Source organism: Zootoca vivipara, chromosome 15 (assembly GCF_965207765.1).
Source record: "Zootoca vivipara chromosome 15, rZooViv2.hap1.1, whole genome shotgun sequence".
NCBI lineage: Eukaryota > Metazoa > Chordata > Lepidosauria > Squamata > Lacertidae > Zootoca > Zootoca vivipara.
Genome location: NC_142598.1, coordinates 22236494 through 22263984, shown reverse-complemented (window position 1 = coordinate 22263984; position 27491 = coordinate 22236494). Strand labels below are relative to the sequence as shown.

Sequence of the window (27491 nt, the reverse complement as noted above, 5' to 3'; positions counted from 1 at the left end):
AACATGACAGAACTATGGCCCTGGAACTTTTGGTAGGATGGGAGACTTGACCATTATTGGAAAAATCAGTTGCTAACCCCTAGGGGCTTCAGACTCTACAAGTAAAACAAAAACTAAAAAAAACCTGACTTGTATTTATTCATTGGCTGTGAATGAATGTATGCAGCTGATAGTCTCTGCAAGCTGAATCTTTAACCTGGCTATGAAATATGATTGGAATAAATTGTTGCACTCGGAGGATAAGATGCCGACCAAGGTGGACTGGCAGGTGAAACTACTTGACTATGCAGAGATGGCGAGACTGACTGGGAAAACCAGAAATCAGGAAGACCAAAACTTCAGTAGAGAATGGGGCCAAATAAAGACTGTATTTAAAAGAACACTGTAATCACTTGAGCTCCTTGGCAGGCTTTCAATAACTCTTGCAATGTTACAAAGACTTTGGATATATTGGAGGATTATAATTTGGATGAACTATAATATGCAGTTGATTAAGATATACTGTATAAAGGACCCACGGAGGGGAGGGGGGAAGTCCTAAAATTCGGAAGAATCTTGTTTGATTATAAAATTTAATTGTGTTAATTGGGAGATTTATTTTGCAAAACCAATAAAAATATTTTAAAAGGGGGGGCGTCACGTGTGTGTGATGTCACAGTGTGATGTCATGCTGCCTGGAGGAGGCCGAGCACTCTGAAGGAGCCACCTGTTGAAGCTGCGACGCACAATGTGTGTGATGGCGCACACCAGGCCCCCTCAACACTGAGGGGCCCCGGTCCCTTTCCAATAAATATTGAAGAGGCTGAAGACAAGGCAGCCCCTTAGAGTTGGTGGGCCTGAGTGTGAGCTTGTGCTTGGCAATATGTATCTGGACTTCAGATTGAGGGACGTAGCATGGAGGAGGGGAGGAATTTGGAGCAGAAGTACACCTGCTGAGGAAAAGTTAATCACCACTCTCCCTGCACACACACACACACGTCCGTCCGTCCGTCCCCCCAATCCTGTGCTACTGACCATCCCCATCAAAGTGGCTTTTGATATTCTCTAATCCTCGTCTGGCTGGTCTGCATGTTACATGTAGTTTGGGGCTCTGAACTCCTTTCCCCCGACTCCAGGTGCTCACCTCGATCGTAGCCAGATTGCTTGTGGCATCGCCGGGCTCCGCGTCGGTAAGAGTGCCTAAAACAGACAAGGATAAACATCAGAACAGAGATGGTATAGCCATCCAGAGCACAGAACAAACCAAATAACAATGCCCAGGATTCCCTCCACCCTCGAGAACCGCCATCTCTACCTTCGGCAAACAAGGAGACCGACAACCAGACCGATAAACAGCAGAACTCCAAAGATTATGCTGACAATCACTCCTCCAGAGGGCATCCCAGTGTCTGCAAGAGCAAAATGCAAGTTATAGACACCGTTCCAGCGCCAGGCCGCCCTAGCCAGGGCTCACTACTCCAGAAATATAACTGGATTTCCATAGAGATTCAGAGTAACTGTATGCATAGGTATGTGAAAGCATGGGATTTGTTTCAACCAGATGTAAGGAAAAGTAATGAAGAAGTGGCATTTACGCTTAGAGCCCAATGTCCAATAATGTACCACCTTTGCCTCCAATTTTGCAGAGTACAGACTATTAATTATTTGGTCTATTTTGTGCATATAAATGCTACTTACATGTTTCCTACAATGTATATAAGTGACATAACCCCATTCCCCAGGCAGGCACGTCAGCCCCAGGCAAACACAATCCTGATACTTTTTGTGCTTTAATATACACAGAAAGTGATCGAGTATTAAACCCCAACGCTAACAGTGAGCGCCCTGGGTGTTCTTTGCTGTCCTATTTATCAAAACTCTTTATCTATAAATACCTGATCTAAGAGGTCAGTGGAAGGACTTGAGGAGCTGAACTGTTATGAAGTGTATGCTTATGATGTCACTGCCAAATTTATCCCAAATGCTTTCTTCAGTATTTACGTTGGGTATGGAACCACTAGTAAGTGAGTGGCTTGGCCAGATCCCAATTACACTTTCAATACTGAGTGCTGTGTGGATAATTTTTTAAAGTGCATTTTGGTCTTTCTTTCTTTCTTTCTTTTTTGAAAACAATGGTTGGCATTATCCTTAGTTCTGGTTTCCTAAAATGCCTTTGCTGACCTTAATTATCTTATCCTAGGGCCACACTGGGGAGTGGATGGGTTTCAGAGAAGTTTCATACAAGCCAGTGTTCTTAGCAGATTGTTGCACATGCTTATGCCACAGCAAATGCATAAGGTGTGCCAACAGACCCTCTCAGGTGTTAGGAACCTCTTGGTAGTTCTACTTCCCTCAGAAGTTTGGGGGATGTAGTGGCCGAGGAGAGAGAGCATTCTCTGTGACAGCCTCTACGTTGTGGAATTCTCTCCCGACAAGAGGTGCGTCTGGCTTCTTTACAACTTTTGGTGGATGCTGTCAATGCACCTCTTTATCCTGGCCTCTGATATCTTATCAGCACCCAACCTATTCTTGTGACTCGCCTTAACTGTTTTTTCTCTCATGAATTTTAAGTTGCTGTAACATGCTCTGGGCATAGCTGCCAAGTTATCCCTTTTTTACAGGGATTTTCCCTTATGCTGAATAGGCTTCCTCGCGAGAAAAGGGAAAACTTGGCAGCTATGGCTCTGGGACCTGTGGGTGAAGAGAAAGTAATAAATTTAGCAACAAGAGGCACTAGAAAGCCACACAGTCAACAGGGTTTACAGGTTCCTGTCTCCAGGAGTTTAGGCACATAGATTTGCCCCACACACTTTATGCATTAATTGCAGGAAGCTGGTGTAACAAAGAGGGCAGCTTCAGGCAGCAAATATGACTGCTGCATGAAACAGCTCTCAGTCTCCAAAGGGAAGTCGTTTGCATTTAGTTTTAGTTTTGCAATGCAGATCTGAAAGCCTTTCTAATTACCATGCAGAAAAACCAAACAGTATATTAGTAAAACAATTTAAAAAGGAAGCTGTGACAGTATCTGGATGACCTCAAGGGTTTTAGAGCCCATTGAGTAAAAAAGATTGTACAGGAATACCCAGGGCCGTCTTAAGCACCTCTGGCGCCGTGGTGCGACGGATCCCTCCGGCGCCCCGTTTTCCAGCGCGACGGGTGGCTGGGCTCAGCGCGCAGTGCGGCTGCCGAGGGCGCTGCTGCGCGGCGGGCAGGAGGGCTTAGCACGCAGCGCTGCTACCGAGGCCGCTGCTGCACGGCCGGCGCCCCCCCTGGCGGGCCGGCCCTGGGAATACCACCATATAATGCCTGGAAAAGTTGCAAGGGTGTGTGTGTGTGTGTGTGTGTGTGTGTGTGTGTAAGTTTGTTCCATTTTCCTTATCTTCCTTATGAAAATCCACACACACCAGTGGTGTAATGGCAGGTAATGTCACAAACGGCAACTTCAGGGATGGGGTGATTTCCTTTAGAAAAACAACTTGGAGTGGGTGGGAAATTAGCTTCATACACTTGCAACACAATCCCAGTCTGAATTGTTCCTTGCATCTAGTTTAGTCCCAAATCCATTAGCAAGAATCCCTCCTTTACAAACGAAGTGAGACATCAAGGCACCTTGTGGAAGAGTGCGGAATTCCTGTTCCTGGGAATACGGCCCAGCTACAGAGTCTGTGATGGAGCGCACGCGCATCAGGTAAGCTGTGTCAGGCTGCAGATTTGCCAGAGTAACTTGGGGTTCCTGGAGGTGCTGGACAGTATAGTGTTTCTCTTCTCCCTGCAAAAGAATTAGGCTGTGCTATAGTAAGGGTTGGGAACCTTTCTGGCCCAGCAGGCAAGATCTTTATCACCCACCTGTCCATCACCTGAATTCATAATAATGGCATCAGGTGACTGACAGGTAGGGTATCCCACCCACCTGCCAAAGTTGGCCCATGGGGGTGCGGGGAGAGATCACAGCCAAGCAGGACTGAACTCCCCGTGCTTCAGCTGATGTGCGGGGAAGGGAGTTCAATGAGGCTTTCTGAAGGGACCAGCTGATCCAACCACATCTCTACCTGCCCCACACCTAACATCACATATGATATCAGGTGTGGTTTGGGGGAAACAGCCTGGCAGGCAAAACTGAATCCATGGGCCAGAGGTTCCAAACCCATATGCTATAGGACTTGAACAACTTGTGAAATGGAACGAGGACATTTATGAAGTTTGCAGGTGTTGAGCAAAGGAAGAGCATATCTCACCTTCTCAAAGTACATAACCTCATAGTTCACGGAGCTACGGCTGCGGTGTCGTGTCGGTGACCAAGTCACAGAGAGGCTGCTGTCATTTCGCCTTGCCAGGATGAGATCAGTCACCTTGCCAGGGACTGCACATAAAGAAAGGAGAGATAGTCAAAGTGTAACCTGTTCTCTGCAGCAGGCTAGCAATTCATCCCACACCCCCATTCCCTTAGTGAAAGCTCTGGATCTCATTGCTTTTCCTGACTCTGCCCAGTTAGCAGCAGATTGGCTAAACCTAACAAATTCTGAAATATCAACAACCTCAGATATGCAGATGACACAACCTTGATGGCAGAAAGTGAGGAGGAATTAAAGAACCTTTTAATGAAGGAGAAAGAGGAGAGTGCAAAATATGGTCTGAAGCTCAACATCAAAAAAAACTAAGATCATGGCCACTGGTCCCATCACCTCCTGGCAAATAGAAGGGGAAGAAATGGAGGCAGTGAGAGATTTCACTTTCTTGGGTTCCATGATCACTGCAGATGGTGACAGCAGTCACGAAATTAAAAGACGCCTGCTTCTTGGGAGAAAAGCAATGACAAACCTAGACAGCATCTTAAAAAGCAGAGACATCACCTTGCCGACAAATGTCCCTATAGTTAAAGCTATGGTTTTCCCAGAAGTGATGTATGGAAGTGAGAGCTGGACCATAAAGAAGGCTGATCACCAAAGAATTGATGCGTTTGAATTATGGTGCTGGAGGAGACTCTTGAGAGTCCCATGGACTGCAAGAAGATCAAACCTATCCATTCTGAAGGAAATCAGCCCTGAGTGCTCACTGGAAGGACAGATTGTGAAGCTGAGGCTCCAATACTTTGGCCACCTCATGAGAAGACTCCCTGGAAAAGATCCTGATGCTGGGAAAGATTGAGGGCACTAGGAGAAGGGAATGACAGAGGACGAGATGGTTGGACAGTGTTCTCAAAGCTACCAACATGAGTTTGACCAAACTGCGGGAGGCAGTGGAAGACAGGAGTGTCTGGCGTGCTCTGGTCCATGGGGTCACGAAGAGTTGGACACGACTAAACAACAAATTCTGCACTGAGCTTGCCCTTCTCTGAGCCAAAGTAAGGTGGCCACATTTGGGCTGTCATTAGAGCAGCAGACCAGGAGATAGGTAGATATCACTCATGGGGCAGAACTTGCTAGCATCCTTCACACATACTTTCGCTCCCATTTGATTTAACTTCCTTCCGCTTTTTTGATACTGTTGCTTGTACACAGAAATGCATTTCTAAGAATGACACAACTATTAAAGGCGTCTTGAGACACAAGGATGTGGATTTCCAACGCCACTTTTGTTTCTGGGAATCCCACAGACTTCAGAGAAGAAACCACAAAGCTGTCTGTGCCACAGCCTGCCTTAGATATGTCTTGGGATTAACTCTGCATTCAAAAAGACCACTTCTCTTTATAAGCTGCTTTCTGCAGCATAAAAATTAGACTCTCTTTAAAAAAAAAAACACACACACACACAGACGAGGTAGAAGGAGCAGTTCCTGTGTTTATGATCATGGCACCAGGGAACTCAAAACAAATTTTGCCCATTTGCCTGGCAACTCTTAGACTGAAGAATCAACTTTCCTATTCCACTGATGCATCCACAACAAAGGTTTTGCAGATTAAATACACGGTTTGTGATAGTGGCCCCTACTGGGGATGGAAAGGCCTGACAGGGATATGGGAAATGATTTTGTTAGCTTGGGTGAACACAAATAGGCTTCTAATTCTGTTGCCTTCATAAAGCAAACAGAATGATAAGAGTTCTGCCAAGAGTGACTAGATGCACAAGAGGCTGAAGAGCATCTGCATTACAATAATCGGTTTATTGAACTAGTTTTCAGACCAGCACAACAGGCTTGCTACATCTGCCAAATTTCTCTAGAGAACAGCATTCCCCACCCCACCCCTGCCCTAGACAATAAACCGCTGAGCTTTAAATACTGGACAAATGTCATAGCCGGTACAATGGAGAAATTGTGTTGACCAAATACAGCACCTTGCTCAGCAATTACGTATCTCTCTCTTGAGGGCTGCAAATGCTTTACAGTCATTACCTCAACATTCCTTTCACCGGAGGCGGGGAGCCTGTGATAAGATGTTGATGGACTACAACTCCCATCATTCCTGGCTGTTGGCTACGCTTCCTGGGACTGACTGGAGCTGGAGACCAGCAGCAATTGGAGCCAGCCCCCATTCTGCCATACACCAGCCCTATGATCCCCATATTGTTGTGTGGGTAGGGAGCTGAGGCTGATAAGAGAGCGGACAGTCTTAATGCTGCCTAATGCAGACCCTCCAGCATTTCTCTGATGAAAATAAGGATGTCCTGTTCCATAATAATAACAACAATAATAACAACCCATCTGACTGGGTTGACCCAGGCACTCTGGGCGGCTTCCAACATATATAAAAACATAATAAAACATTAAACATTTAAAAACCTCCCTATACAAGACTGCCTTCAGGTGTCTTCTAAAGGTTGTATACCGTAGTTACTTATTTCCTTAGCTCAGGGGTCCCATACCCTCCAACATTTCTCTGAAAATAGAGGTGTCCTGAGGAAAAGCGGGACATTCTGGGATCAAATCAGAAACCAGGACGGCTTCTGCAAATCTGGGACCGTCCCTGGAAAATAAAGACACTTGGAGGGTCTGCTAATGAGTTCATGGCTGGAACATGAAGAGAGTCAAGGATTCCCTTCCTCACAGCTCATACTTTTAGCCCCTACAGTACCTCAGATTTTGTCAGGATCCAAGCATTGAAGACAGTGATGGCCAAACTTGGCCCTCCAGCTGTTTTGGGACTTCAATTCCTGATCATTGGTCTTGTTAGCTAGGGATGAAGGGAGTTGTAGGTCAACAACATCTGGAGGGCCAAGTTTGGCCATGCCTTACCTAAGAATTGTGAATTTGCCCCCTGCACACACTCATTTGCAATTAACTAATCCACTGCAGCATAAGGGGGAAATGCAGCTCAGCTAGGGTTGCCAGACTCAATAGAGGACAGGACTTCTGTGCCTTTAATTGCCCTGCTCTCTTTTGAGTCTGGAAACCTTAAAGAGAAACCAGCAGGCCCTTTGGTTAATTTCCAAGCAAAGGGTCTGCTGGTTTCAAGGTTTCCAGACTCAAAAGAGAGCAGGGCAATTAAAGGCACAGAAGTCCTGTCCTCTATTGAGTCTGGCAACCCTAAGCTCAGCTGCTGCTAGAACTTTAATTTGCTTTTGTTGTGCTCACTTCCTCTTCCCCATATACGTCGCAGCGACTCACCTGCGTGGCCCACCAAAACCCGGACAGGAGAGCTGGTGCTGCTGTGCAAGGCAGGGGTGAGCTCTGACACACCATTATGAGCCCGTACAACGAAGCTGTAATTGGTGAAGGCCTCCAGGCCGCTCACAACCACATTCTGCTGGGTGAGGTCTATGGCGCCAGGAGAAAAAGCCACGCTGCTCTCGCAAGGTCTGCACTTTGGGGAACTGCAACGCTGGCAGGAGACGCTGTAGGAGAGGTCTTTGCGCCCACCCTGATCCGTGGGTGCCTGCCACGAAAGGGTGACCTCAGTCCCCTCAATAAGTACGGTGACATTGTGGGGAGCCGAAGGAGGGCCTGGAAAGGCAAAAGTGAGGCAGCGAGTTAAAAGTATGATCCTGCAAAGAGATTCTAAGCATATCTGTGCCTACCTTAAAGGTTATAAATGCAGTGTGCTGTAGGGTTTTATCTAGATTACTTTTTATTTCCCTGCACCTGGAGGGAAATCCACCTACAGTGGATATAAATATCTCCATTCCAACATATTATTATTATTATTATTATTATTATTATTATTCATTTCTATACTGCTTTATGTTTTAAATTTTAAAAATCTCAAAGTGGTTTTTACAGCACATTAAAACATCAAAGGAAACAATCCAGAATAAAACCATTTCAAACTTCAAGGAAAATGTTTCAGATCCTTCTCTTAAGTGACATTTTGCTTCCTCCATCTTTATTTACTTACTTAATGTTTACGGCTGTCCCATGGCAGAAGTACTCTAGGAAGACAGTGTGGGGTAGTGGTTAGTGTGTCGGACTAGGACCTGGGAGATCAGGGTTCAAAACCCTGCTCAGTCATGAAGCTCACTGGGTGACTTTGGGCCAGTCACAGCCTCTTAACCTACCTCACAGGGTTGTTTGTAGGGATTAAGAGAGGGAACCATGTACTCTGTGGCCAGAGTTTAGACATCTGGAAGACATATAAAGGAGCAGCAATTCGGAACCTCCAGATCAGTTTGGTCCACAAGGCCGTTTTGGGCAGGCTGCATCTACCCTGTCATTTGCATGACATCATGAGACATCAGGTGCAGGACAGGTAAAGCCACAGCTGCAAAAGAACAACCAGGAGCCTTTGCATGCGCTCTTCATTGTTCCCTTACAGCTGCAGCTTGCATTCAGCGCCACTTAAATTTAGAACCGAATGCCACTTGCTCTCCTTTTGGCACGAATCAGAGCCACTCAGGAACTTTCCTATTTGTTGAGTAAGTGCATTTTTTCAGGTAGGTGCAAACGGGGTTTCACCTGCTCATCTGGGGGACCACAGTACCCCCACCCAGGACTTACGAGTACAAGCAGCAGTTTCGTCCTCAGTGGGAGTCCGAAAGAAGTTTTCGTGGCAGGGGCAGCTTGTGGCAGCAGGAGAATTGGAGAAGCTGTTTGGAGGGCATTTGAGGCACTGGTCAGTCTTCAGTGAGTGACGATAGAACCCTGGCTGACAGGCTGTGGAAAGAAGAAGCAGATTAAGTCCCAAGTAGCTAACTGAAGTGGATGCAAATAACCATACATTTTGGCTACACCTATTTCTTTTAAAATCCAGTTTAGGAATGCAATTATTTAGGAATACAACCACCCAGCAAGAGGTGCAGAACCTTATCCCTCAAGATGTCTCCATACATGGAACATATCTTGTTTCAAACTTCACAGAGGAGTTGGAGATCTTCACCCCTGATCAAGGAGCAACATCATCTCAGACTTAAGTCCCCTTTGGGTAATTTTCAATGTCTATTCACCGCCATTTCTCTGCTCTCCTCATACTCTCTTCTTCATGCCTATATTCTCACCAATACCACCCAAAATGCAGGGATTGTTTCTTGCTACACTTTTACCCACCCAGTTCTGGCTTGGTTTACACTCGACTTGGCTTTGTGCATTGAGGTGGCAGTGGGCTGTTGCACCCATAACCTAGGTTTAAGGTGCCATTTAGCTCCTAGCTTTCATATCTCAGTTTCTAACACTGGCTAGAAATGTAATGAAATAAATAAATATAATAATGCTGTATTGGTGCAAGGTACTTTTAAGTATAATGTAGGGCAGCAGTAGCCAAGATGGCACCCTCCACACGTTTTTGGACTACAACTCCCATCATTTCTTGACTATTGATCATGGTGGCTGGGGCTGATGGGGGCTGGAGTCTAGCAACATCTGGAAGACATCACATTGGCTATCACTGCTGTAAGGATCCCTTCGGAGTATAAAAAACATTCAGCGGAATTCTGAAAAGCAGCTATTCACTTATACAGAAAAGAGGTTCCCCTTGGGGGGCACCTCTGAGATTTGAGGTTAAAGTTGCTCTTTTCCCTGGTGACTACAGTCCCTGCATCTCAAACCTGCTCCTCCATCTTCACAGTGCCATCCGGCTCTTGGTCACACTAAAGCAGGCATCCCCAAACTACGGCCCTCCAGATGTTTTGGCCTACAACTCCCATGATCCCTAGCTAACAGGACCAGTGGTCAGGGATGATGGGAATTGTAGTCCAAAACATCTGGAGGGCCGAAGTTTGGGGATGCCTGCACTAAAGTGTGATAGAACACTCAGAACTGAATTTCATATATCAACACTGATTTCCCCAAAAAAGCAGCTCTGTGACGAAGAATCAGGTTCCCAGTCTCTTTAAAGCAATTAAAAGCAGCATGTGTGCTCGCATGAACATGGATGCAAGTTCCAGTGGAACAGACCCCCCCCCCCCCGGAGGTGGTGGACTCTCGTTCCTTGGAGGTTTTTTAAAGCAGAGGTTGGAGGTCCATCTGTCAAGTATGATCTAGCTGAGATTCCTGCATTGCAGGGGGTTTGACTAGATGACCCGGGGGGGTCCCTTCCGACTCCAAGAATCATACTTTTGTCTCCACCTCGCTTTCCCCAGTGCTTCGCCCAGCCTGTGCCCATATCAGGAGGTCACCTCTCTGCAGTCTCAATTTTCCGGGGCACGTCTCCTTACCCTAAATGCCCCAGTTGTGTTTTTCTCACGTATTAACCGAGAGCAGCCGCTATGCATGGCAGAGAGAGAACTGATTCTTACTTCCGCAGACATGAAAACAGGGCGGGAAATTGTGTGGGTGTCACAAAGGGAGTGCTGCCGACCTGAGGAAGGAGCAAAGGTGAACTAGGAATGCAGGCAACAGGCGTCAACAGGATTATGTCACCACAGGGAGGGAATGGAATAGAAATCAGGCAAGAATTGGGTTGTGTTTTTTTTTAACTACAAGGGAAACAGAAGGTGGCAGCACCCACTGTCCTATGAAGGCAGATGCTCCTTTCTGAGCCCTTTGTATAAATATACCTATTATAAATATACCTATTTCCCCTCCATTCTGCACTCACGAATTTGCCCAGATATTCTGATGTTGGGTTAATTATTCCCCACCCTAATGGCATCCAGATTCACCACACGGTGGCAACCAAGTGAAACTAGATCGTCTGGGGCCAAGTGTAAACCTGTCTCGGGAGGACTATACCACTTCGGAATGCAGTTGGGAGATTCCACAGGGTTGAATGCTCCCTCACAAGAAAAGAAGGATTCCTGCACGTTTAAAAACAAACGAACATTGCCAGCAAACTCCAACTTCTCCATATTTTTCCTTTACACCCATATATACCTCAGATGAAAGTGGACTACAGTCCACAAAACCTTATGCCATAATCTTTAAAGTGCCACAGTGCCTTTTGTCATTTTTGCTGCAACAGACTAACGTGGTTAGCCCCTCTGGAAATCTTATCCTCCTCCCTAAACCTGCTAGCTTTCCACACAGAATTTTATTTTCTCCTGGACTGCCAAGCATCTGGCTGTGTAAGCCCTCGTTTTACTGTCTGGAGCGGTATAGTTCAGACAAAGGTTTATCGCCTCAGCGAAAACAAGATCTGAGGGATTCCTTTCTCATATGCAATGAATGCAGATCACTATACACTTTGAACCTACAGGGAAAGCGGAAACATGCTATGTGCTAGAGGCCATCTGTAGTTCAACTCCTCCTCCAATGCCACCCATTTGCCTGCCCCCCCCCCCCCCCGTTTCTGGGATTGCTCTACCTTGGAATACAGGAGATAATTACTTCTGATTAAACTGGGATGGATTAATTCAGAGCAGACAGGTTCATTTCCTCGGAGGAACACATAAATTGCTGGGTGTTGTGCCTATGCTCAGTCAGTTTGCCCTGAGGTGAGCATTGCTTCTTACAAATAAGGCGCTTGGGTCTGTTTTGCGCATTATGGAGTGGCCAACTCAGGTTTCCCACAGAATGTACACCTGACAACAACAGTGTCACCTGGGGCTTGTTGGCAGGTGGGAAACCTGAGTTGGCCACTCCATAATGCGCAAAACAGACCCGAGTGCCTTATTTTATTTATATATTTATATTAATTTTTTTTTTTGTAAGCATAGGTTTGTCACATTCACATTGTAGCATTTAGGGGTGTGACAAATAAAACCAAATTCCCCACCACATGGCAAGAGTCCGTCAGAGGAACCCCTTCACAGGGTGTCACAGGGAGCCCTATCAAAATTTAAGAAGTTTTTCACCAGGGCTCCTCCCCCCCCCCCCAGCCATAACTCATGGGACCTCAGTTCCAGAACCTCTCAGGTGGGCGCTGTTGCCATTACAGACCCTCCACGTGTCCCTATTTCCCAGGGACAGTCCCAGATTTGCAGAAGCCGTCCTGGTTTCTGATTTGATCCTGGAATGTCCCGCTTTTCCTTAAAGGTAAAGTGATGGTGTTTCCTGCTTGGCAGGGGGTTGGACTGGATGGCCCTTGTGGTCTCTTCCAACTCTATGATTCTATGATTCTATGACCCCTGACCATTAGGTCCAGTCGTGACTGACTCTGGGGTTGTGGTGCTCATCTCGCATTATTGGCCGAGGGAGCCGGCATACAGCTTCCAGGTCATGTGGCCAGCATGACAAAGCCACGTCTGGTGAACCAGAGCAGCACACGGAAACACTGTTTACCTTCCCGCTGTAGACCTATTGATCTACTTGCACTTTGACGTGCTTTCGAACTGCTAGGTTGGCAGGAGCTGGGACCGAGCAATGGGAGCTCACCCCGTCGCGGGGATTCGAACCACCGACCTTCTGATCGGCAAGCCCTAGGCTCTGTGGTTTAACCCACAGTGCCACCCGCATCTCTACTTTCATCAGAGGCTATGGAATTATCCAACCCCTGAGCCATCTGAAGGCAGCCCTGTATAGGGAAGCTTTTTAACATTTAATGTTTTATTATGCTTTTATATATGTTGGAAGCCACCCACAGTGGCTGGGGCAACCCAGTCAGATGGGCAGGGTAATAATAATTATAATAATAAGGAATAGCATGTTCCTATTTTTATCGGATAAATGTTGGAGGGTATGTCATTACTAGAGGACAAGGGAGGCCTTCATGGTGAGTTCTGGCACCTCTTTTTCAAGAAAATAGCACTGCAAAAACCTATACCGAATAGGGAGGGTCACAGGTTCTTTTTGTTCTGCAGTAGCTGCAGGGACAACTGGGCCTGATCCTGCGGGTTGCCAAGGGACTAAGCTCCTTAGACAGACAGACAGGCAGACAGGAAATCGGGTGCAACCTGGGAAAGCTAAACATCAGGCAGAGACACCCCTCCCCAGTGTGGGGGTGGCAGACAGTGGCACCAGCTCAACCACCACCACCCAGCAATTATCTTTAACGAGGCCTGTATGGGCTCATTAAATCGAAGGAAGAGAAGGGAGCTTCCCACCTTAGCTCACTTAGAGCAGCAGAGCTAAGGTTCCCCGTTAGGGAAGGGAAGTGCTTTTTCTGCCTAACCCCCATGCTGCCTCTGTGCCCCCACAAGCCAGCAGTTCCCACCTCCACTCAGACATGGCATGTTATGGCTCAATTGGTTAGAGCATGGTGCTGATAATGCCAGGGTTGCAAGTTTGATCCCCGTAGGAGACACTACATATTCCCGCATTTCAGGGGGGTTGGACTAGATGATCCTCAGAGTCACTTCCGACTCTACCATTCTATGATTCTATATGCAGGGTGGGAAGAATGGACCCCTCCCCTAGGTAGGGGGTCTGTTATCAAAGCTAAGCAGGTCTCGGACTTGTCGATGCACTGAATTGTGGGACTCCCCATCACAAGCTGCTCTAACCTTCCCTACAGATTTATAAATAAAGACGAAAATGTAATTAAACGCTGCATATAAATTCACTTCTTGCCTCACAGTACCATATACCGTATATTCCGGCATAGAAGACGACTGGGCATATAAGACGGCCCCCAACTTTTCCAGTTAAAATATAGAGTTTGGGATATACCCGCCGTATAAGAAATACGACCCGGCGTATAAGACGACCCCCGACTTTTGAGAAGATTTTCCTGGGTTAAAAAGTAGTCTTATACGCAGGAATATACATCTTCAAGGTCAGCACACAATCTGCCATTTGGAAAAAGAAAGAAAGAAGAAATTTACCTCTGCAACCGAGACCGAAAGGCACTCACTCCAAGGAAGGAGTCAACATTCTCTTTTCAAGAGCAACACCACAGAGGCATTGACTTAATACCTTGCTCTCCTCCCCTGTTCTTTTCTGTACCCACAGAAAAGGCCATGGCTGTGGTTGCATCTATTCTGTATCAAGTATGAAAATGCCACACAATGCGCCAGTGGGCTCCAAATTCAGCTCCCCGAGAACCCCAGCTTTCATTTTAAACGGACAAAGGGCACATTTCTAGCGTTTGCGCTTGCAAAGACAAACTTGAAAGCAGTGCCTAGTGAAACCTCCAGAGTCTAAGGAAGCTTCAATAGAACGCCCATCACTGTAACTTTGAGGGAGTCCAATGTGAAACAGCAATAAACCTTAAACAGCAGTAATCTGCAGATATCGTTTTAATAAACTGCTAACCACAATTTCGCCAAGGGTTTGTCAGTTATCCCAGTGCATTAATTGACCAGAGCACCAGAAATCAGGGGCAGATTTATTACTTCACAGAAATACTGCTTATATATATATTTTTACCCTGAAAGTAAAAAAAGGGTACAGATTTATTTTTAGATTTTTAAATCAAAGCTAAAAATTCAGAGAAGAGGCTCAGAATATCTCTGAGATGATTAAGCATAGACCTGTAGGTCAAGCCTATGATGAAAGCCTGGCTCAGTATGGCTTTCTGCGTTCAAAAGCAGGAGAGTTCCAGAGTTGTTGTTGTTTTAATTTATATACCACCCTATATCTAGAGGTCTCAAGGCGGTTCATAGAACAAAATCCAAATATAAAACCACAAAATATATAATCAAAAATCAAAACAACAACCCGATAACAACACACACACACACCCAAAAAAACCCCACATTTCAAAAGGGCATAGGATGTCAATCAAATCAACCAAAGGCCTGGTTAAAAAGGTATTCTAGCTTTGAAAAGCTCAATATCTGCCTCTTCCCAATGGTCAAGCTGATGCAAAACAAACTATGCAAATTAAGTTAGCATATATATTGCATAATTTGTACAGGTAACACAGAACCCTGTGTCCAAATTTTTATTTATTTATTTAACAAAATGCACATCCTGCCTGGAGGTAATAAAACCTCTAGGCAGTTTACAAAAAAATAAAAACAGTTCAAAACATTTTAAAATAATAATTTAACGTGTGTGTGTGTGTGTACACACCCTGCAACTATTATGTGTCTGGAATCTCAAGACAGGCTCACCTAAACAAAAATGTTTTAAGTAGGCACTGATAAGAGTACAGTACAGCGAAGGCACCTGCCTAATGTCAATAGGCTTGGAGTTCCAAAGTGTAGGTGGCGCCACGCTAAAAGACCCATTTCATACAACTATGGAACGAGTATTATGTGGCACCAGTAGCAATGCCAGTTCTGCAGATCGAGGCGGACAAGTGGACACATACGGCATAAGGCGGGCGTGGCCAAACTTGGCCTTTCAGCTGTTTTAGGACTACAATTCCCATCATCCCTGACCACTGGTCCTGTTAGCTAGGGATGATGGGAGTTGTAGTCCCAAAACAGCTGGAGGGCCAAGTCTGGCATAAGGCAATCCTGCAGGTACACTGTTGTCAAGCTCTTAAGGGCTTTAAATACCAATAGGTACACACCGGACTTGTCACAAACTGCGGTTTCTGGGTCAAGCACAAGGAAAGGCGCAAATAAGAGTACAGTGGTGCCTCACAAGACGAATTTAATTCGTTCCGCGAGTCAATTCATTTTGCGAAAAATTCGTCTTGCGAATCGCGGTTTCCCATAGGAACGCATTGAAATTTCTTTTTTTTTTGCCCACAGGAACGCATTAATTAAATTTCAGTGCATTCCTATGGGAAGCCGCGATTCGCAAGACGAGTTTTTCGCAAAACGAATCCGTCTTGCGAGACACCATCAGATCGCAAGACGCATTCACCTTGCGAAAAATTCGTCTTGTAGGGCATTCGTCTTGCGAGGTACCACTGTACATTTATGGAAACGTTTTTAAATTTTACTTCTTTAAAGTTTAAGCACAGAACAGACAGCAGCTATGATCACAGCTAGCTGGCCTTATTAGCTAGATCGGCCACTTCCATTTATAAGGAGGTAAGCCGTGGACTCACCTTCCATGGCAACCCAAATTAAAGTCCAAGAATACTTCCCTCAGTCTTTCCATCTTCTCCGCCCACCCCAAGGCAGAGCAAAGGTCAGAGCTGTACAACCCCCTCGCATCCCACCCCACACTTCAGCTCTTTGTGTGCTTCTGTTTGGAAGTGACGTCACCCTGATCCTGGAAGAAAGGCCAAAAGGAGTACCTCTGGCACTCTGCCAGCACTGGGTGGGTCCAGCGGAAGGTTTGGAACCAGACCTGATCTTGGAAGTGAACATTCAGGTCGGTTGCCAGCCTGAGACACCTGGGACACACAGAGAGATACCAAATCTGCATGCCTTTTATTGTGAGACCTTGGGAACTGGCAAGATCCCTATTTCTGAACAAAAGAAAGCCGTTTCACATCACAGCCTGGCGGATGGTTTGAAAAGGTGAATGTGGGACAGCATCATGAAAGCACCACCTTAAAAACTGTGCACGACTGCCCACACACATGTGATACAAATGTCCACAAGTGTGGGGAAACCCCCTCTTTAAAAAGATGCTAGCTAAATGTCAACCATTGTGATTGACAGCCCACCTGTACAACACACAGATCCTATGTTGGATTGCCCTGTGCTCCCCACTATTGGTGGGAGATAAACCACCCACCATTTTGCAATTTTCAGGAGCAAATAAATATGCAATAGATCTAGATGAGGGAGTCCCCAAACTTACCTGGCTTTGGGCCTGTTCCTCCGCCGCCAATCGCGCAGCAGGCCGGAGGGCGGGGGAACGCGCTCCCATACACACGCGCACTTGCTTTTTCTGGTGCTGGAAATGGCTTCTGCGCATGCGCAGTCATTTCCGGTGCAGTTCCGGGTTGGCGCGGCACTAGAAATAGCTTGTGCGCATGCGTCTGGGAGTGTGTTCCCCCGCCCTCCGGCCCGTGCGTGTGCACAAGCTATTTCTGGTGCCGTACCCACCCGGAGATGGGCAACCGCACTGCGGCATGCCAGTAAGAGCGGGTGGTGGGGTCTGCACAATTGGCTCGCGCGGGCCGCATCCGGTTCCCGGGCCGTAGTTTGGGAACCCCTGGTCTAGACTGTGTGTGGATTAGATAGGGGGGGAAACAAGAACTCCATCTCCATTGATTCTAGAATAAAACACTTTGTGCAGACAGCCTAAAACAGGCAATTCTCATGTGTCAATTGCCATTGTTCCATGTGCCTTTTCTCTTCAGGAAGGCCTCCATTTTTATTTTGCCCTCAGAGTCCACTAACTCATCCCCACAGGTTTGAGAAACAGGGATAATTCCTTGAACTCGCTGTCTGAAGCCACCTCTGCCTTTGTCTGTGCCTGAACCAGGTAAGGGAGTAGCTTGTGTGTCAGCTACTACCTGGGCGGGTGCAGTGAGGACGTGCCTGGGCAAGATGGGTTCCCCGTCCCATTCCAAGGGACGGCTCCCAACCCAGGAGGGTGGAATGAAAGCAGTAATGCTAGCAGCTAAGTGGAAAAACTGGCTGAGCTGTGGAAGCAGAGGGGCAGGGAAGGGTGGATGTCTGGAAATTTTTCTCAGTTCTTCAGCTACCAAGACAAGGCAGAGAAGTGCAAGGACTACCAGGCCTCAAGCAGTTGCCCTGGAACTTCCAAGTGGTGCAAATTTCTTTTACAGGACAGAGCAGCCTAATGAGAAATCCAAAGATGGACATCCTGAGGAAATTTTGTCAATATATTACCTTCCCTACACTTCATCACAGTGAATACTAGCTCTTAGCTGAAATGTTGGGAGAAAGCCGACTTCAGACTAAAGAATTAGGTTTAGGTGGAAGTCTTTTTCCATCATAAGAGAGGAAGCTGCCTTATGCCAGGTTGGGCTTTTCATCTGCTTGGCCCAGTAAAGGTAAAGGGACCCCTGGACCATTAGGTCCAGTCGTGACTGACTCTGGGGTTGCGGCGCTCATCTCGAGTTACTGGCTGAGGGAGCTGGCGTACAGCTTCCAGGTCATGTGGCCAGCATGACAAAGCTGCTTCTGACGAACCAGAGCAGCACACAGAAATGCCGTTTACCTTCCCGCCGGAGTGGTACCTATTTATCTACTTGCACTATGACATGCTTTCGAACTGCTAGGTTGGCCCAATATTGTCTACCAATTGTACTGACTCTCTCTCCACAGCCCCCAGGTCTTGCAAGATGCCTGATCCCCTTTTTTAAGTGAAGATGCCAGGGTTTGAACGAGGAATCCTATGTACTGTATATACTCATCTTCTGAGACATATCTCCTTGACGTAGATTCACTAGTTGGTACTTCATAAGCAATTTGGGGATGGAGTGTATGGAGTGTACGGCCAGCTACATTTTTTATAGCATGCTTGTCTATTTTATGTAGTTATTTATTTGTGTGTTTCTCTCTCTCTGTGTGTGTGTGTTTACAGCAGACTGTTTTGGGCAAACAAGTATATCCTTGGCTGCCTTTAAAGGTTTGTGACTGTGTTCACCTTTGCTGTTTTTCTCATGGCCTATGGTTGAAAAAAGTAGAACACAAGATAAATATATCCTACTAGTTCTGGGAAGGAGAGTTGGGATTTCCTGCCTGAGGTTCCAAAATGCTTCAGGATGGCCCTGCCTATACAGCGATACCATGCTGACCCAACTCCTATGCCCCAGAGCTGCCCAGTTTAAAGAACTGGAAGACACTCATCGAGTGAATCAGTCTCAGTCACGCACTTCTACGTCCCAGAAACTGGCTCCAAAACTTAGAAGGAAATAAAAAGCAGGTGGAAGGACAGGTATGTCAAACTAGTCTACTTTATAGTCAGAGGGAGAGTGAAACAGAAAGACAACCTGGGAGTTGCACTTGACGTATAAACAGCAATTGGAGTCAGATAAGCTGATGCGCCCCAGTGAGTTGCGTGCAATGAGTAAACTTTCCACACCTTCCACCCTGCGAACTCTGGCGTGTTCCTATCCCGAGATCTCCTCAGGTACCCGCCCCCTAGCTTGCGCCATTATGTACTTACCAACACACCTTCCTCCATCCTCCTCAAAGCCAGCGATGCATACGCAGCGGCCCACCAAGACCAGCCACTCCCCATCGGGACTGCAGTGCATCTTCGGCGGAAGCCCTCCGTCCTCGACTGTATTCTTTAAGCAGACACCAGACACTTCTTCCAGTCCCCCAGAAGCAGCTAGCTTCTCTGGGAAGTGGGCCAGTCCGCGCACAATGTCCGAGCAGGTCTTGTAGTAAACTCTCACGGAAACCAAGGCAACGCAAGCCCCCGAGTTCTGAAAGGCCAGGTAGAAGCCGCGTTGCTGCAGCCTCTCTATGTGGCACACTTCCATGTTCAGCTGCATGTCACGCGTCATGATGTCCTGCGCTGTGAAACTCCGGTCTCCTGCCACGGTGTTGATCTGCAGGAGGAGAAAAATCAGCATGAAGTTTGTATATATTCGGCGGAATCAATTTTAAGCGCTAATCTCCCCCTGTAATATATGACCTGAGGCTGCAAGTGAAGGTTTCACATGTCTCAATGTTCGCCTATATGCAAAACTCCCACTATTTGTTTATTATTTATTAAATTAATGTACTGCCCTTCATCCGAGGATCACAGGGCAGGTTATAGTATGAAAAGACAAAAATGCATAATATGGTAGCAAACTAAAAACAATCCTCTCTCCAGTTTTAAAGACCCAGGGTTTCCCAGTTTCCCAGCTGTTGTTGGACTACAATTCCCATCATCCCTGCCCACTGGTCCTGCTAGCTAGGGATGATGGGAGTTGTAGTCCCAAAACAGCGGGAGACCCAAGTTCAGGAAACCCCAAATTAGCCGAAAGACTGGGAGAAGGGGAATTTTTTTTTGCCAAATTGTATTAAATTTAAGTAATTTGGACAGATTTGTAATAATTTGGAAAACTATAATTAAGAATAATACAAGCACATCCAGGTTTATCCTAGCCTTCTAGGATAATGTGTAGGGAGATTTCTTTTTTTATGGGGAAGATCATTCAAATACGCAACAACACCACCTGCAGCTGAAAATGATACACCCCAAATTTACCTAATTATTCAGAAATCAAACTACAGTGGTACCTCTACTTACAAACTTAATGCGTTCCGAACGCACATTTGTAAATAGAAAAAAATTGTAAGTCGAATCCCATAGGAATGCATTGGGAGAAAAAATTCGTAAGTCCGAAGCAACCCTATCTGAAAATTCGTAAGTAGAAAAAATCCTATCTAAACCGCATCCAAGATGGCGGACGGAGCTCCATTCGTAAGTAGAAACATTCGTAAGTAGAGGTACCACTGTATATAAAATGGCTCCTGAGCCCTCCAAAGACAGCTGTATCACCCATACACCTTCCCATTCATAACCATCAGAGTGAGGAATTGGGCTTAACCAGTATTTCCATCTTTCTAAGGTTTAGCCTGGTTTTTGTGCTAAGCCAGATAGGAGGAATTCGTGGTCCTCCAGGTACACTTGGGCTACAATTCCCATGAGCGTCTCGTGGAATGGTGAGTGGTCAGGGATGATGTGAGTTGTAGTCCAACAACATCAGATGAGCCACAGGTTCCTCATTCCCTGCCATGCAGTATGGTTCATAATGGGACTAATAGAAGATTTTTAAAAACTACTTGCTAAATGACTAGAGTATATTAGAGTTGCAGAATAACATTGAATCAAATGCACATATTTGACACAGAAATGAAAGATGGCTAGAGAATGCTAAAAAAAACCCTGATGCCGCATCTAACTCTGAATTAACTGAAGCGTGATTGACTACTTTCCTACAGCAAGACTACGTAGCGAAACCTGCTGGGAATAAAGAACAATTCATTCAACTGCTATCTTTCTGGTTTGGATGTACTGTGTTATATTTACATAATGATCATAAACATTTCAGAGTATGAGTCAAAGAAAAAACTGGTTCGAAAACTATATCGCAGGTCAAAATGGAATGCAAATAATAATTCATAACATTATCAGCAAGTAGATAATAAGCACACATAGGATATCTGAGCCTATATCATCCTTAAAACAATCAAGAAAGAAGATCTGAAGTTTAAATAATTGGTTTGTCAGACCTGTGTCCGGCAGGTTCTGACAGGTACTTTTAATTATATAATGGAAATATTTAGAAGAAAGACACCAGCAGGATCACTCCAGATGAGTGAGACTTGCCCATACTTGTTGCACACTAGAATTTATTGGCTAAAATCCAGAGTCCATCAAGTCCAGCGTCCTGTGGTCAGCCAGATGCCTCCAGGAAATCCACATGTAGGGCAAGAAGGCAACGTCCCTGGAGTTTGTCCTCCAGCAACTAATATACAAAGATACACTGCCTCTGAACATTGAGGTTCCATTTAGCTATCATGTCTAATGGTGTGTTCAAGTCTGCACAATCTTCTAGAATAGGCTGATAAAGAGCTAAAGCTACAATCCTATATGAGTAACTAGCTGGCCCTGCCACACGTTGCTGTGGCTAATCCCTGTGACTGCCCCCACCCTGTGCCGATCCATGATGTATCCTGCCCTCTCCTCCCCCTACCCCCGGCTCATCCCTGTGACTGGTCCCACCGTGTCCTCGACCTATCCCGTCCCCTGCCCCCCAACCCCCACCCAGGCGAGTCAGTACCTCCATTTGGCCTACTCTGTAAAGGCTTTGGCCTCCATTCGGCCTAGTCTGTAAAGGCTTTAGCCTAGTATGTAAACGGCAGCCGAGGTGCTGTTTAGAGGGAAGGTTCTATAGGTGTAGTACCAGTGTGGCCGCTACTAGAGGGCGATGTTTTGCAACCTGGTTCTTTTCCCAGCATGCACTTTTGGCTGAGTGGTGCGTTCTGGAACACGGGGTTTTGGGGGTTTTACCTGGCGTAGGTTTGACATCTATCTATGCAAACTTTATAAGATTACTCTCACATTCGCATGCGGCGTTGTGTCCAAATTTGAATGCAATCGGTCAAGCAGTTTTGGAGAAAAGTGGAAACACACACACATGTCCTTTTTACATTTATATATATATATATAGATCTCTTCTAAAAACAAAGAGGCTTCCTTCTGAGCAGACATGCATAGGATTGCACTATGAGGCTGTTCTGACAGTTTTCTTTTCTGAGGGGGAGGAGAGAGGAGGGGGTTGAGCCACCCTGACAATACACCCAATACTCACAAGCCATACAGAGCCCACTGTGCAGCTGTGTGGAATATGGCCCTTGCACAGGTACCACAACCCAAATACAGGAAAGTGTAATGCTGCAATGAGAGAGGCCCAATGCCTAGATCAGTGCCTCCCAAACTTGGATCGCCAGCTGTTTTTGGACTACAACTCCCATCATCCCTAGCTAGAATGGTCAGTGGTCAGGGATGATGGGAATTGTAGTCCAACAACAGCTGGAGACCTGGGAAGCCCTGGGTCTTTAAAACTGGAGAAGTTTGGGAAACACTGGCCTAGCTCCATCTCCTTAGCTGTGGGAAAACAACCCCAAAATGCTAAAACATTGTACGGGAAATTAAAATCTGGAAGAAGAAATATAATGTATGTAAAAAGCCCGAACTTAAATGAAACTTCAACAACAACAAAAAGCAAGGGTGCCTAACTTCTGGCCCTCCAGATGTTGTTGGACTACAACTCCCACAATCCCTGGCCATTGACCATGTGATGGCCATTGACCATGTCTTATGCCCTTTTAAAAATGTGGCTCTTTTTTGCGGGGGGGGGGGGGTGTTATTGGGTTGTTGTTTTTATTTTGATTATATAGTGGTTTTTATTTTGATATTTTCTGTGAACCGCCCCGAGACCTCCAGGTATAGGGCAGTATATAAATAAAATAATGATAATAATAATAATCAGGTAGGGCTTTTTCACACAACTGCAGAGTTGGAAGGGACCACAAGGCTCATCTAGTCCAACCCCCTGCAATGCAGGAATCTTTTTGCCCAAGGTGGGGCTCAAACCCACAACCCTGAGGCTAAGAGTCTCACACTCTACCGACTGAGCTGATGGTAACTGGGAGTCTAAAGAAATCTGGAAGGCCACCTCCATTTTAAAGCATTGCCTGAGCCCCCAGCATAATTTATCTCTTCTCCTTGTTTGGCTTCTGCAGGGTAAGTCTTGCATCTTTCCCACCTTTGCTCTTCAAATCAAATGAAACACTTATTTGCTTCACATTCCAGTTGTTCTTTCTTTGATTGTCTGTAATGTTAGATAAGTGCTATTTGCTCATTTAACCCATCCACAGGGACAGGTTTGTTTGTTGTCTTGCTTAAAAAAACAAAACACAAAACTAATGATTACGTTTAATCTGAAAAATGCTCCAGGCAGGGAAGGAAAGAACTTTCTCGTGGTGTCTCGAGAATCCAGCAAATCAGCACTCAGCCAGAGGGGGAGCTAGCTGCTCTGGTGCGCTGGCAGCGGGGAGCATCCGGAGGGGATGCACCGCTGCCGCTGAGTGTCCTGGGGGGGTGCAGCGGCGAGCATCTCGGGGGGGGGGGCATGTCACCTCCCTCAAGGATGACATCCGGGGCACACCGCCCCCACCTTTCTGCGCCTCTGCACTCAGCACAGCCTCTTCTGCTTCAAATTGGCAGGACTCTTTCCTTCCAGACTTGATCCTCAGTCAAGAGAATAGGATCTCTTGACTGAGGAGAAGATTTTACATTTGCAACAGTTGACAACAGCGGCTCCTGTTTGCAGGAGTCTCTTTTGAAGTGCAAGAGTGGCCTCTTTTCAAGAGAGGTATTCCATGATGCCGTCTATAAAAGGCATCCCTGTCTTTGTGGAATACCTGACAATCTTTAATTGTGGTCAAATAATATGCAGTCAGAACCAGCCAAATGAATAACAACTGGTATATTTTGCATTTTTTCTCTGTCTGAAAACTGTCTGCCTCCAAATGCATTTTTTTCTTAATCTGACTGAAGAGTTCATTGGTGCAAATAGCTCCCCACTTGTCCATCTGTTTGCAAGCAAGCTGTTATGAGCATCTGATCACTGCGGTATTTGCACTTTTGGATGCTCTGATTCCCAAGCATTTGGCTTTGCTCCAAGCCTTACTACGTAGAATTCAGGGGTTTCCCACTGATAACGCTCCTGAAAACCTTGGCTAAAGGCCCCTTCACATGGCGTATTTTAAAATGCAAATCTAAGATCTTTTAAACATACACATAGAATGTGACTGTGACCAATGAAAGCATACAGAAACAGATTATCAACAAAACGGTGACTGGCCATAGCTCGTTGTTGTCAAACAAAGGTCGACTCATGTGTAATGTGTAAAAAGATCCTCAGGGTTTGTCCTTACTTCTGCTTGTCCCATGCCTATAAAGGATGGGTCCGAGTGGTTTTCTGCTTAATCCACACTTTCTAGGCATGGGTCCAAGAGGTTTCCCCCTTTCCCTGCTCCTTTCTGAATGAAAATTCGCTCTTTAGTGCTAAATTGGAGCAATCATCAATCTGGATAAAACCTGAATTGCTGATTGCTCCGATTGAGTGCCTAAGAGTGGTCCCCCCCCCAAGGGAAAGCAACAGAACAAGAGGAAATGTGGATAATGTTGTACCAAGTGTACACACCCAGCATTTCCCACCCCTTTCATTGTAAGTTTGCATCACAGCTGAAAACTGGAGCTTTGGGGAACAGAAATCCAAGGGTCACTGCTACAAGGACAGTGGGCTCAGTACTGACTCCAAAGAGTGCTCTCTCCTGAGAAATTTTTTCTGGGTGGGCCCATATAGTAATGTCAACTTCCACACCCTGTACAAGCTTCATGGCCTTGCTCCACCCTGGGGTTTTTGGAGTTTTTTGTTTGCTTCCTGCCACATCCCTACCCACAGCCTTTACTCTTGCAACTCAGCCACCCAAAGGACTCCTGTTCTCTCAAACAATTCTGCTCATTCTCATCTCTCCTTCCCCTCTGCTGTTGTTTAGACTGGACGTTCCTTTTGCTCTTGAGCAAGCCAAGTTTTTAAAAACCCTTTCTTCAGCTGTAGCTCTGCAACCCCTGCTGACCTTGATGAAGAGAGGGCGACGGAACTGGATGCCAACATCTTGCTCTGACTCCATGTAGTAGAGGTTGAACGTCTCCTTGCAATTGTTGATCGCCTCTCCTTTGAAGCTCTTGCAGTCCCGGATGGTGAATTTCAGCTCCACGTAGATGCGGGAAGAGGCTTCGGCTCGGAATATCCAGTTGGTCCGGAGCCAATGGTCAGTATCGCCTTCCGAGTGGACGTTGCAATCTTGATACATGTACGTCGGGGTACCATTTATGATCTGCTGCACCTCACTCCACTACGGGGGTAGAGAAAAAGGGAAGAGTCATGTTAGCCGAGAGTTTTATCAGGTTGTCAAAGAAGTCATGCTTTTTTGTTAGTCCTATGATGTACCAATGGAGTAATGTAAAGACGTATAAAGAATGAATTAAAAATATAAGGCAAATAATCTTACAATACTATGCAAGAACCAGTCCCCCCCCCCCGCTTTGTTTAGCCTATAAACTATATATGTAAATCAGCAGCAGCCAGATACCAACAGTACTAAAATACAGGTGAAACTTGAAAAATTAGAATATCGTCGAAAAGTTCATTTATTTCAGTAATGCAACTTAAAAGGTGAAACCAATATAGGAGATACAGTGGAACCTCGGTTTATGAACACCTCGGTTTACGAATTTTTGGTTTACGAACGCCGCGGACCCATCTGGAACGGATTAATTCACTTTCCATTACTTCCAATGGGAAAGTTCGCTTCAGTTTATGAACAGACTTCCGGAACCAATTACACCCATGCTTCAGGTTAAGTACGCTTCAGGTTGAGTACTCCGCGGACCCGTCTGGAACGGATTAATCCACTTTCCATTACTTTCAATGGGAAAGTTCGCTTCAGTTTATGAACGCTTCAGTTTAAGTACTCCGCGAACCGTCTGGAACAGATTAAGCCACTTTCCATTACTTTCAATGGGAAAGTTCGCTTCAGTTTATGAACAGACTTCTGGAACCAATTGTGTTCATAAACCGAGGTACCACTGTAGACTCATGACATGCAAAGCGAGATATGTCAAGCCTTTATTTGTTGTAATTGTGATGATTATGGCATACAGCTGAAGAAAACCCCAAATTCACAATCTCAGAAAATTAGAATAGTGTTTAGCTACTCAATCCATAATACCTGCAAAGGGTTCCTGAGCCTTTAAATAAGGCATCCCCAAACTGCGGCCTCCAGATGTTTTGGCCTACAACTCCCATGATCCTTAGCTAACAGGACCAGTGGTCAGGGATGATGGGAATTGTAGTCCTAAAACATCTGGAGGGCCGAAGTTTGGGGATGCCTGCTTTAAATGGTCTCTCAGTCTGCTTCAGTAGGAATCACAATCATGGGAAAGGCTGCTGACCTGACAGTTGTGCAGAAAGCCATCACTGAGACCCTCCATAAGGAGGGAAAGCCTCAAAAGGTAATTGCAAAAGAAGTTGGATGTTCCCAAAGTGCTGCATCAAAGCAAATTAATGGAAAGGTATGTGGAGGGGAAAAGACGAGCTTCATGGGGATGCTGACTTCATTTTCCAGCAGGACTTGGCACCTGCCCACACTGCCAAAAGTACCAAAACCTGGTTCAATGCCCATGGGATTACTGTGCTAGATTGGCCAGCAAACTCGCCTGACTTGAACCCCATAGAGAATCTACGGGGCATTGCCAAGAGAAAGCTGAGAGACATGAGACCGAGCAATGCTGAAGAGCAGAAGGCTGCTATTGAAGCATCCTGTTCTTCCATAACACCTCAGCAGTGCCACAGGCTGATAGCATCCATTCCACGCAGCATTGAGACAGTAATTGCTGCAAAAGGGGCCCAAACCAAGTACTGAGTACATATGCATGCTTCTGCTTTTCAGAGGTCCAATATTGTTCCATTTGGCAGTCTTTTGTTTTATTGATTTCATTTAATATTCCAATTTTCTGAGATTGTGAATTCGGGGTTTTCTTCAGCTGTACGCCATAATCATCACAATTACAACAAATAAAGGCTTGACATATCTCGCTTTGCTTGTCACGAGTCTATCTCCTATATTGGTTTCACCTTTTAAGTTGCATTACTGAAATAAATGAACTTTTTGACAATATTCTAATTTTTTGAGTTTCGCCTGTAAGCACCATGCCCATATATAGCAGCAGGAGACAGTCATCAGATCTCTTGGAGTTGTTACTTGAACATAGCCGGGTGAGGTGGGGCAGGGGGGGGGGCTAACAATTTGAGGAGAGCAGCAGCTGCTGAGCAGACCTAGTGCAAGGAGGACAAATGGCGGGTAGTTTAATTCTTTAATGACAAAGCACACACAGTGCACAGAACATGTACACACACACTTCTGACAACTAAGGAGTTGGCATCCCCTCCCTTGGCTTGTGCTATGAACTGGACGGTTAGAGCAAC

At 45.9% G+C, this 27491-nt stretch overlaps 1 protein-coding gene across 1 annotated transcript in view; it reads right to left on the bottom strand.

The window, feature by feature from the left end:
* EPHA1 (EPH receptor A1) overlaps window positions 1-27491 on the bottom strand; it is a 79875-nt gene that overhangs the window by 13438 nt on the left and 38946 nt on the right. The window contains exons 3-10 of the mRNA XM_035097046.3: window positions 25081-25359; window positions 19097-19487; window positions 8849-9004; window positions 7523-7858; window positions 4215-4339; window positions 3589-3748; window positions 1295-1388; window positions 1124-1179 (exon numbers count right to left, since the gene is read on the bottom strand). Of these exons, the coding sequence (XP_034952937.3) occupies window positions 1124-1179; window positions 1295-1388; window positions 3589-3748; window positions 4215-4339; window positions 7523-7858; window positions 8849-9004; window positions 19097-19487; window positions 25081-25359 (1597 nt within the window). The remainder of the gene's footprint in view (window positions 1-1123; window positions 1180-1294; window positions 1389-3588; window positions 3749-4214; window positions 4340-7522; window positions 7859-8848; window positions 9005-19096; window positions 19488-25080; window positions 25360-27491) is intronic.